This window comes from Phyllobates terribilis, unplaced genomic scaffold (assembly GCF_046119375.1).
Source record: "Phyllobates terribilis strain yellow unplaced genomic scaffold, ASM4611937v1 Scaffold_11__3_contigs__length_659146591, whole genome shotgun sequence".
In the NCBI taxonomy this organism is placed as follows: domain Eukaryota; kingdom Metazoa; phylum Chordata; class Amphibia; order Anura; family Dendrobatidae; genus Phyllobates; species Phyllobates terribilis.
In genome coordinates, this window is record NW_027362771.1 from 129,858,789 (window position 1) to 129,870,847 (window position 12,059).

At 39.7% G+C, this 12,059-nt stretch overlaps 1 protein-coding gene across 1 annotated transcript in view; it reads left to right on the forward strand.

Annotated features, from left to right (window-relative positions):
• PTPRQ (protein tyrosine phosphatase receptor type Q) overlaps positions 1 to 12,059 on the forward strand; it is an 814,679-nt gene that overhangs the window by 518,601 nt on the left and 284,019 nt on the right. Inside the window, exons 32-35 of the mRNA XM_073651596.1 lie at positions 6,264 to 6,545; positions 8,101 to 8,382; positions 8,856 to 9,140; positions 11,656 to 11,838. Of these exons, the coding sequence (XP_073507697.1) occupies positions 6,264 to 6,545; positions 8,101 to 8,382; positions 8,856 to 9,140; positions 11,656 to 11,838 (1,032 nt within the window). The remainder of the gene's footprint in view (positions 1 to 6,263; positions 6,546 to 8,100; positions 8,383 to 8,855; positions 9,141 to 11,655; positions 11,839 to 12,059) is intronic.

Below are 12,059 nucleotides of genomic sequence, written 5' to 3' on the forward strand. Positions count from 1 at the left end.
ATGCTTCCTGACTTTGGCTATTTGCTCTTGTCCTCCTCCTTCTCCTCATCCTCATCCTCCACCACCATATTATCAGGGTGACCGTGGTCCGTGATGCAACACCCACATAATTTTTTTAAAGGGTGTTTATGATCCCCTTAAAAAAAATTTTTATACAGTATGTTCATTTATACCCCCCAGGGGTAAATGTTTGTCAGCCCATACACTTAGTGCATGGGCACTACAAGTATAGGAGACCCGCTCTTTTCTAATGGGAACATTTTTTATGAGGCCCTCCTCCACGTCTCTTCCAAGGGGCATTGGAGTGCCTCCCAATTTTTGGTAGCCCTTGCATTCACTGCATTGGCATATACAATGGGAGACCCACTTCCTAATAATGGGAACATTTTTTTTTCAGAAGGCCCTCCTCTACGTCTCTTCCAAGTGGCATTGGAGTGCCTCCAAATTTTTGGCAACCCTTGCATTCACTGTATAGGCAAACACAATTGGAGACCCACTTCCTAATAATGGGAACATTTTTTTTCAGGAGGCCCTCCTCTACGTCTCTTCCAAGTGGCATTGGAGTGCCTCCAAATTTTTGGCAACCCTTGCATTCACTGCATAGGCAAACACAATGGGAGACCCACTTCCTGATAATGGGAACATTTTTTTTTCAGAAGGCCCTCCTCTGTCTCTTCCAAGTGGCATTGGAGTGCCTCCAAATTTTTGGCAACCCTTGCATTCACTGCATAGGCAAACACAATGGGAGACCCACTTCCTAATAATGGCAACATTGTTTTCAGGAGGCCCTCTGACCTACACGTCTCTTCCAATGGGCATTGGAGTGCCTCCAAATTTTTGGAAACCCTTGCATTCACTGCATAGGCAAACACAATGGGAGACCTACTTCCTAATAATGGGAACAATGTTTTCAGGAGGCCCTCCTCTAAGTCTCTTTAAAGGGGTATTGGGGTGCATCCAAATTTTCAAAGTGGTATTGGGGTGCGTCCAAATTTTGGGCAGCCCTGCCACTCACTGCATACGCAATAACAGTATAGGAGACCCACTCTTCAGTAATGGGAACAATAAAACATAGCAGGCTGATGGCTCTCTAAGAATAGTGAGGGCCAACTGCTGGCCCTTTATGAATAGTAAAACCTGATGGCCCTATAAAAATAGGATTTGTGACTTTCAGATTCCCTCCTTCATTAATGAAACACGAAGTGTCTGATGATATCTCACACACCACATGGCCAGATCTGGTTGTAAAATGTTAAAATGACATTTCCTGGTGAATGCATTTGTCACGGCTGAAAGCAATGCAAAAGTGCAAAAATGCATCAAAAACGCTAAGTGTGAACATAGCCCAAGGTATGGTGGAGTATTTTTGTTTTGTTTTTGGTTATTTATTTTGCTTTATCTACAAGTCATTACCCTGGAAAGGATGTTCCTTAACATAATTCCCAGGAAAATCCATTTTGTTTTTGTTTTTGTATGTTTTATTGTGAGTTCATGTCATTTGAGCACTGTTCCCATCGATTTGGGCAATTTTTAGGCCCTCTGCAGACCACCGGGGGGAGCCGCCTGAAAAATGCTCGAGTTTCCCATAGACTTACATTGGGCTCATTGCTCGGGTCGACCACCCGAGTATTCCAATGTGCTCGACTCGAGCATCGAGCACCCGAGCATTTTAGTGCTCGCCCATCACTAGTACTTAGTTAACATAATTTTGATCAAAATAATGCAAAAGCCATCCCATCACCTCATGGCGACCCTTATGGGACAGTCCTAACTCTAATATTTAAAACATTACGATTTGTCAAGTGACATACATGTGGATAAGGGCTAAGAGACTGAACCAGACATGAACCACAGAGACATGGGGAGCAATATAAATGTGTGGCGCCCCTGCGGGTTCAGTCGCCACAGAGGTACTGCATCTCATCCAGAGGTGTGGTGCTCCACTCTTAGGTAAGGAGGGAGTACTGCCCGGGACCCACCCACCTGCATCCAACACTACACGTTTCCAGACCAGCAGGCAGGGGCAAGATGCAAGTGTACAATGCTGAGCCCTGTCCCTGGTTGGAAGTGGGGGGAACCAAGAGAGGGGGAACCATTTAGTGGGTGTGGGTGGAGGAAGTAGATCAGGGGAGCACCGTCAGAAGGAGTATAAGAAGAGGGGGAACCATCTAGAGGTAGGTCAGTGTGAGGAGAGAGAGCTGGGAGCAGGAGCTCAGGAGGAGCTCTGCTCAGGAGGAAAGAGAGAGAGGAGTGGGCCTAGACTGAGAGGCCCAGGGGACAGTCTGAGAGAGGATGGGAGCAGAGGGAAGACTCCAGAGGCAGAGGGGATCCCAGTGGCACTGTACGTGCAGTAAGCCACCCGTGCACTGGAATCTACACGGACATAGAGGGATTAGGCCGCAGAGGGGACCGGCCCCTAAACTAGTGGAGAAGAATCAGTCTGAGTTAGATAACCGGAGGCTACTGTACTTTCAAGGTGCAGCTGCCCACTACCACAATTATATCACCGAAAATGTGGCCGCATAGGGTCCAGGGGACTGCAAGTCGCCCGACAAGACCCGAGGCTACCGGCTTGGGACACTGATTGTTAGGCGTAGGGCAGGAGGGTGAGAGCCAGTGCAGGGAAGACGACCGAGAAAGGAACATAGAACGGGGTCCCGTTTAAGTACTCCTGAAACACCTGAGAGATTGCTGAACCCCTTCCTTGGTGAACGCAGGACGACGTGGGAGGTTACACACTGGCGCTGGTAACCTGGAGTCTTGAACAACTGTGAATAAACCTTGAAGACTGCACCCCACTGTGTCCTAGAATTATTGCTGCACCATCACCAGCCCTGCATTACACAGCACCAGCAACATCTACCTCATAACATCACTATTTCCTGCCCTGGGGCTTAGCTCTGCCTGTGGAGAGCTGAACCAACTCTGCTGCGTCACCATCAGCTCCAGAGGATCTGCACCGCAGCGGCAGCCCCATATAGCCGCATACGACAGGTGGCGTCACGAACATTATCTCTTTAAAAACTTTATCCCCTTTTACTTTTCCCCTTTTATTGACCGCCCTGGGTCACGGACGGGGTCACTGCCACTGTGACACCCCCAGCACCGACCGGACCGGCTACCGAGTACCCCACTGCCCAGGGGGCGCGTCAAATGTGTAGGACCCAAAGGTGGGACTTAAGCCCTCCAGTCATCATACATTTATTACCTGGTCTATAGATAAAAAATGCTGTTTGTGGATGAACCCTGAGTTGGTACAACCTTGCTGATATTTGCCATAAACAATAATAAATTCTATCAATTGCTCATCCTTCGTTCCTTTCATGGCATCTGTCACCAGAATACTGTATTTCTTTGTTTCTGCAATAAATAAAAAAGCATGTGATAATTACAGTATACATTGTGCACTTTGTGACAAAGATTTTTCTCCAGCACCCTAAAGGAGTCGTTCAGAGGATAAAAATATTTTTGAATGAGCTTAAAAAAAATTTAAGAACACTATAATCACCTTCTCAAAGCCCCTGTAGCTCCTGTTTATCTGCTCACCTCTGGTATTTATTTCCTGACCCTATAAACATAACAAAAATGGCAGGAAATGCTCACAAAGTCAATCACTGGCCACAGAAGAAACAGGACCCAGCACACACATGTAAAAATTGATTTGTTTATTCCACATGGAAAATGCAAAATAAAACGTTTCAGCCCCTCCCGGGCATTTGACGATTGACAAAAGGGGCTGAAACGTTTGCCATTTTCCATGTGGAATAAACGAATCAATGTTTACATGTGTGTGCTGGGTCCTGTATCTTCTTTGGAACTTTACTCCTTCCATGTGCACCACCATATAACCACGGAGTGCCCACTATTTTTTCTTGTTAATCACTGGCCACAATCTGAGTTGGCATTTTGTAAGAGAGACTTTTTTTCAAAAAATATTTTTAATCTACTAGCCACCTGAGATAGTTGTTGGACAAACATGTATTTGGCAGCTATTTCTGCCAACTCTCCAACATAGATATGTGCATGTATTCTCAAGAAGGAGAGTAAATAAGTAGTTACTTTATACTTCTGGCTGGGACATATTTCCTGTGGGAGCAAAAGGATTAGGCATGTTGAAATACAGCATGCCCAACCCTTCTTTCCATTAACATCAGCTGTAATGGGAGAGTTGGATATTCCCATACACATTAAATGGTGGACCAGTTCTTCTAAAACTGGCAGATTATGCTGCTAATCATCTGAAACTTGTGGCCACTGGCCATCACTGTAGATATCCTAAATTTTATCTAAGTCTCTTAATAAAATGCGGTCCAATGAACTGCTCAACCTTCTTAGAACACAGAATTTAGCGGCTAATTAGTTGACCATGTGACCTCATATTCTGCTGCGCTACCCTAAATTTATTTTCCAGACATCCCTCCCTTCTGCCCCCCACACCTACATTATTTGTAACTTTTCTAAGCCATAAAAGTACAGTAAAACCTTCGACAAATTTCCTCTATTTACGTTAAGTGAAAATGACTAAAATAACCAATAGACACTAAAAAAGAAAACATATAATGTAACTGAATTTCCATAAGGGATTATATCTTACACCAATATTCATTATATTTCAAAAATTGGTGACAGATAAACTTTCACACTAAACTAGTATTTTGTAATAACAGTGAATACAACCTGTAGTTTGATACTAAGGAGCAAGTAAGGAGCAACTGACAGAATTAAATAGTATAGTATGCAGAAAATCTCAGTGAGAAGAAACCTAAGAAAAATCGGGTCTATACAATCACTGCGACTTCATTGACGGAGTGAGTTCAGGGAAAGCACATGCTATTACACACTTGTCAGACCAAGACATATTTGTGCAATAAATGAATGATTTGTCTCTATTAGATTTGTGTTTTGGTAGGGTGTCAAAGCAATGTCCTATGAGACAGACAACTGCAAATTTATGGCTACTGCAATCCTAAATAATACATGTTATGTCAAACTGCAGTCTGAGAATTCAGCATCATCTGCTGTTTGGAGAGCAGGGTCTATACAATAATCTACATAAAGACAAAAAAATTACCCTTATTTCACCATATCCACGGTCACGAGTAAAAAAAATGCTTTTATTATTTAAAATGAATAATATTATATACCTGACACTAAGTAAATTATTAGAATGCAACTGGAGGACTAAGTCTCTAATGTGTAGATTTTCCAATATATACTAATTGAGAGCAGTATTTCACAACTTTGCTGAAGCAATAGTTGTGCTGATGGTGTGTCTGCACTACACAACACCTTACTTGTGCAAGGGAAAGCCATCACAATTGTTATAACCTAACACATAAGCTCCCCTAACATGTTTCACTGCTAATTAGGCTTCATCAGGGGTACAGGAGCTTACAGCCAATAACAGTGTCTGTCACCTACAAACCAGTGTAAGCTATTTGCATCTTTTACAGTGATAGCAGCAAGCCCTGGTAAGTACCATAAGCAGTCCCTCAGTAGCTGCAGCTTCCCATAACACAGACCAAAATGTAGCTGTCAGATTTCCCCAGGAGTTATAACATAACTATCACTGATATTTGTCATTAGCCACTATACAATTATAAAGAAGTAGAGAAGGAGACGACATGGTCGCCTAAATGATGACAAAAACGTCCATAATCTACAAAAATGTAATAAACTTTATTATTTAAAATGTTGACAGGTTAATGTGAGATAAAAACACCAACAGTAATTGCCATGTGGAAAAAGGCACACAGGGAAACTAAACATGTATATGGCTACCATATGCAATATCTAAAGGATGCTAGTGTCTGTTTTTTGCACATATACATTAAAAGAAGGGAATCACAGCCACGGGTATAACAAGTGATCAATTTATATGTGTACATACACAGTAATGACTGATACCAAACTATAGCATGTGAAGTATAAGCATATTACCTGTATAGAAGTACGTACCCGGAGGATCCCTAGCCTGTGAGCACAACCCCAACGCGCGTTTTGGCGTGGGCCTTTATCAAAGGGGCAATGAATTATAAAGAAGGCACAGACTCCCATATGTAAGAGCCAAAGTCCCCCATAAATTGATTACCTTGACAACATGATTTCAGATTTGTCTGAAGAATTTTAATTGTATAAATATCTTATGGTTGTAACAATTCTGAGAGTAGGCTTTTGGTAATTGATTGTGAATTATAATTCCAGCGTGTATGTGTACCTTTATCTTCTTGCTTTGTAACATGAGTATTATTTATTTCTTTTAGCACCAGGATCACCACCTCAGAATCTGGTTTCAGCTGGTGTTAATGCAACTGCTATAAATTTGGAGTGGTCATCCCCTGCCGAACCTAATGGCATCGTTATACTCTATGAAATAATCTACACAAATTCAACAGTGATACTGGCCCAAAACACAACTTCAACAACATTCACCATAACTGATTTAAACCCATACACTCTCTATAGGATTTCTGTTCGAGCTTACACCCAGTTTGGACATGGAGACCAGTCTACACCAATACTCTCAGTAAAGACATCTGAAACTGGTGAGTACAAATGTGCAAAACGTCCAGCTGTCACGTCTCCTTAGTGCAGCAAAGGCAAAGACGGTAAACCTAGAGATGTATAGTTATATGATTTTTCTATTAGATGTGTCAAAATTTAAATAGTTTTTTTTATCTATAAAAGCATCTGTCTAAAAATGGTGTTGTACCCAGTAAGTGTTGTTGGATTGAACAATTTTCAACACTTTCAGAGCCGGCATCGACATTATACAATCCCAATATTGAGACAATTAAATGGAATCTGTGTCCAGATTGCTAATCCATCTGAAAGAAACATGATGTAGGGGCAGAGGCCCTGATTCCAGTGATGTATCATTTACTAGGCTGCTTGCTGCAGCTGTGATAAAATAACTATGTTATCTGCTGCAGATAAACCAGTTGTCTGAATTCTGAGCTCAGTATAACTTCATCTATACCAGTGATTGGCAGCTTTCTGTGTACACTGTGCAAAGTCAGAAACCAACCAATCAGTGGTGGGTGTGGGGTTATACAGAGCTCATGAATATGGAGGATAATATGGCAGCAGGATTACCAAATCTCTAGTGATTATCTCCTGCTGATAAAATGGTGATTTTATCAAAACTACACTAAGCAGCCCTGTAAGTGATACATGCCTGGAATCAGGATCTCTGCCTCTACATTATGCTGCTCTCAGATTACGTGAAGAACAAGCAATCATAGATTGTATGGGATATGGCCCCTAGCAGCGGTTTAGAAAAAGTCCTGGCCCTGAAAAGTACTTTTTCTAAACCGTCGCTAGGGAACTGGGGTGGTGTGACATAATAATTTGTATCGTGCATTAAGCTCCCATGAAGACCCTGGTGGGGGAAACGCGTCAGGAGATGCACGAGTTACTGCTTTAGGGATATTTACTGAGAGGGGTCGCTTATGGACTGCCCTTGTAAGGGTGTGAGCTCGGGGGTTACAGGGCCATGATAGCCTCTACAGGGCCTAATAGGGTCTCTACCGTTGCTCCACCGAACAATGCATGAACTGGCTTGATTTACCCACACGTCAGATGCCGGGATTATCATTCACCCTCTACGAATAATGAAGACTATGGGTGAGACTGTTCTTTTTACATTTATTCGTTTTGCCTGAGGTTGATTATACTAAACAGGCGATTAGAAAGTGACCACTATCACTAAATGTGCTCCAACAGTGTTAATTGTTTTTTGCTCTATATCTGATACGTTTGTTATATGTGTACTGACCCACTGGTCATTGTATGTTTAAAAGATTTTTTGTCCATGGAATTGGATGTACCTGGATATAGGCAATATCAACTGGGTTTTAAAAAAGTAATGATTATTAAAGGTTATATTTTAAATTTCTCTTTCAATGCTGGTTATATATCTCAGATTACGTGGCAAAAAAACAGATTCCATTTAATTGCAGACGTCTCCTATTTTTTAAGTATTGCTTTGTACCTATGAAGATTTGCTATGTAGAGATGAATAAGTGATCCTATATAGTTCTCTTGTTTTTGCTACAAGTACGGTATCATTGTTTTCTATTAATTATGTGGTATTTTCAGCTCCAAGCAGTCCACCATATGATTTGCTGTACCGGAATTTATCATCGACTAGAGTATTGCTCACATGGCAACCACCAATTTTCGCTAATGGAATAATATTGTTTTACAAGATAAACTACTGGAATTCTTCTCATTCTCTAACAACAAAAAGCAATGACTCATTAATCGTTCTGTCAGATCTTAAAAAATATTCTCAATATCAAGTTGTTGTATCAGGTCACACAATACATGGAGATGGTAATCAAACTAGTGAAATCCTATACATGACCACTATGGAAGATGGTAAGTTCAAGCAATTGGACAGTCTCTTTATAGTAATGGTTATTATAACTCTACCTAAATCATATTATGTTGTAAATATTAAATCACCATTGTATTTCTACGTTCTATTATATTCTTTTTGTTTCCTTAAAATTTAATATCTTTCATGGGCTCTAATAAAAAGCACCAGCTCCTATGCATGGTCTCAAAAAAAAGATTAAATATTGTTGATAAAATAAGTTAAATAGGTTAATTTTTAAATAATACAAAGTTAAGCTATACTTGGCTAGTATGATTTTAATAGAGGCTAGCTCCCCGATATAAATGTTTAGGCCCTTTAAATGCAATTTTGTGGATGACAAACGCCCTACAAAAAGTCTTATTAGAGTTTGTATTTTAAATGATTTTAATTTATTACTTTAGTGCCTTCTTTTCACACATCTTTTATTCTATGTAACAATGTATTGATGTTTTTTTCTATGTTCTTTCTGCAGTTCCTGATGATCCGCCTTATAACCTATCCTACAGAACTCTAAACTCTACTTCCATACAACTGTTGTATTCTCCACCTTCTTCTCCCAATGGCGTTATTAAGTATTACACAATCACTTGTCTTGACGTTGCAGCTAGCGCTCAGCATTATAACAGCAGTACCCAGTCTGTAATAATTACAGAACTTAAAAAATATAGTGAATACAGTGTTACTGTTAGCGCAAGTACAGCTATGGGGCCGGGACCAAGAACAAGTAGATTGCTTTTTGTAAGAACTGGTGAAGATGGTAAATCGTACAATTTTTTTTCAGCTCCTTGCCAAGCATGTCTTTCTAATTCTTTAAAATAATCCAGAATCTATATTCTAAATTAACACATCAATTTATGCATGTGTCACTTAAGTAGCATAGATTAGACACTAATGAATAACATAGAGCTGTCTGTACTGAGCAGGTCCAGGGGCACATACGTTCCGATTCATCAAGACCAGCGTTGTTCATGCTAGTCTTGATGAAAGAACATGTTAGAGTCAGATGTGCCTGATTAATTAAATAGGTTGTCTGGCTTTATGCTACAAGTCTGCAGTATATGTAATTGCAGATTTGTGTAGCCTCACATCGCTTGCACTGCGCGCTGTGTGGAATCTCTGGTTTTGGTGCCGTGAGTGTTGGTCGTGTGGCCACAAGTATGTGATTTGCATACATACGGTCAGGTGCCGACAAGACATATGCTGCTAAGCTCAATGCAAGTGTATTGAGTGAGGCTGGACATAGTCTAGTAGGAATGTGACTGGAAGTATATAGATCACATGACCGACCACTCCCTGCACCGGAGAATGCTCACAGTGTGCAATGCGCGCGATGTGAGGATTCACAAGTCTGCAGTGAAATAGAGTGACTGCAATCTTGTAGCTTCCGTGGTCTGTGCCACAAAACTTACTCCAGTCAGGCTTTTGATATGGACTATGACATGCACCCAATTTTTTTGCAGATAGTTGGTCCACAAAATAAAGTACATATAATAAGGCACAATGATTTTGATAGGTTTGTTATCTATCTACAAAAATAATGTTTAGCACTTACAGCAAAAAAAAAAAAAACGTGTCAAAGACCCCTTTAACAAGCATATATCTTGAGTCAGAGAAATAACTTTTCTTATTAAATTAAAAGTAGATAAATTAAAAAGAATAAAATACAATATTATAAAATATTGTTCAGGGTTCTATATTGAATATTGTGATTGTATTCTCAGGGTTGACAGATGTCCACATGTATTATATTAATATGTGATGAACATGTTACCTATATCATCTGATTTATGGCTATACCATTACATGTGGAAATAGTTTGTCTAGCGGATACTCATGGCCTTTAAAGACCTGTTTCTCACAGGAAAAAGAGATATTTATGAGAGGACAATGAAATACTCTTTACTCAGGTCATCACAGGGAGGAAGGGCAGAGAGATGAATGATTATTTTACTTAAATAATATGTTGTAGAATTCAAGGGTACAAAGTAATGGGTATAAACAAAAAAAGAAACAGCGGTAGTTCCTTAAAAATAATAGTAGTCATTTAATGTATTTCTAACTTAAAATGTTGTTTTGGGGATTTTTTTTTGTTTCAATCCAGACTAAAAGTCTTCTTCAATATTGTTTATTTAACACCTGGCGAGGCCCTATTACTTATATACCTGGCAGGAACAATGTCACGGTATGCCATTCTCCAGGCAGGTCTCCTAAATTTATGCTATGCTCTCACTATGGTAGACCTCACTGGCATGGCAGGCAAATAATTCAACATTTCTACAGATTGCTGATTTTGTGGGAGGATGTTAACTTTCTTTTTTTTTTTAAAAGAAGTGTTTTTTAGAAATAATATGGAAAGAAAGGGGTAGACGGTTTCAGCAAGCTGCCAGAGGGACGCACATGGCTTTCCATTCCTAGAGGATCCATGATGGTTCTGTTAACATCTGTTATCTTTTCTGGCAAGAATACTGCCACACACAACACTATTTTAATACTTTGAATATTCCGTCAAAAAATGGCTAAAAATACATATATAGATATATAAAAAAATATATAGTATACTGTATATATAAAAAGCTTGATTGCGAGGTTGAGTCAATAGTATGTCTTAAAACTTTATTTAATTTTACTGTCTTGCTCTTTTCTATCCTTTATTACTTTGATTTCTGTACTTACCTAAATTATCAGGCATGCTAACCATATAGTCCACACTAATCTGTAGTGGCGTGGCTTTGTAAGAAAATTTGTTTGCATAAGAAAGTGATTAGAGCTTAAAGGAGTTGTCTACTACCTGAACAACCCCTTTTTCAATGAAGTACTCACCCTTGTAAAATAAAAATAAAATCTATCTCTCCCACCGACACAGTTAGAGATATCAGTGTCAGGTCTCCTGGGGTTTGCATGAAATTGTTATGCCAAGAAAGTCCGACAGCTAATTAGTAGCCACTGGTTGGATGCAGGGCTCATGAGGCATAACAATGTCACTCGACCCCAGGAGACCCAACGTCGGCATTGATGGAATGGCGCCAGTGCAGGAGGTAAATATCTGTAATTTTTAATTTACAAGTGGGAGGACTTAACTTAAAAAGGGGTTGTTCAGGTAGTGTACAACTAACTTAAATCCAGTACTTGTTGCATTAAAGAAACAACTGTTTTTTTTTCGTACAACATGTTTGGACTCAGTAGCTGTTCTAACCTCTAATTTCTCATTTCTAATAATTAACATATTTTTCTTAAACCAATATTGAACTATATTTTTCTTATTCTTTTTTCAGCACCAGACAGTGCCCCTGAAAACATAATATATAGAAACGTATCTTCAACAGAAATTGTTGTATCGTATTCTGCACCTATTATACCAAATGGAATAATATTATATTATACCGTTTATGTAACATGGCTGAATGGCACTGTGGAAAGGGCTACAGATACAGCTTATCTCTCACTTACTATTACAGGTAATTTCATAATAATGTTTTATGTAGGAGATAACTGACAATTTTGATACAGTGGTCATTCCAGTGGGTTCAAGACCAGAAGTGTTCCAGTTCCATTAGAGGGTTCCTTAAAATTTACAAGTACTCATCTAATCCAGGTCATAGTTCCATTGTTTAGAATGACTATACAGATGTAGCAAATGAGTCACAATGCACTATTTTAATAATTTGTCACATACCGT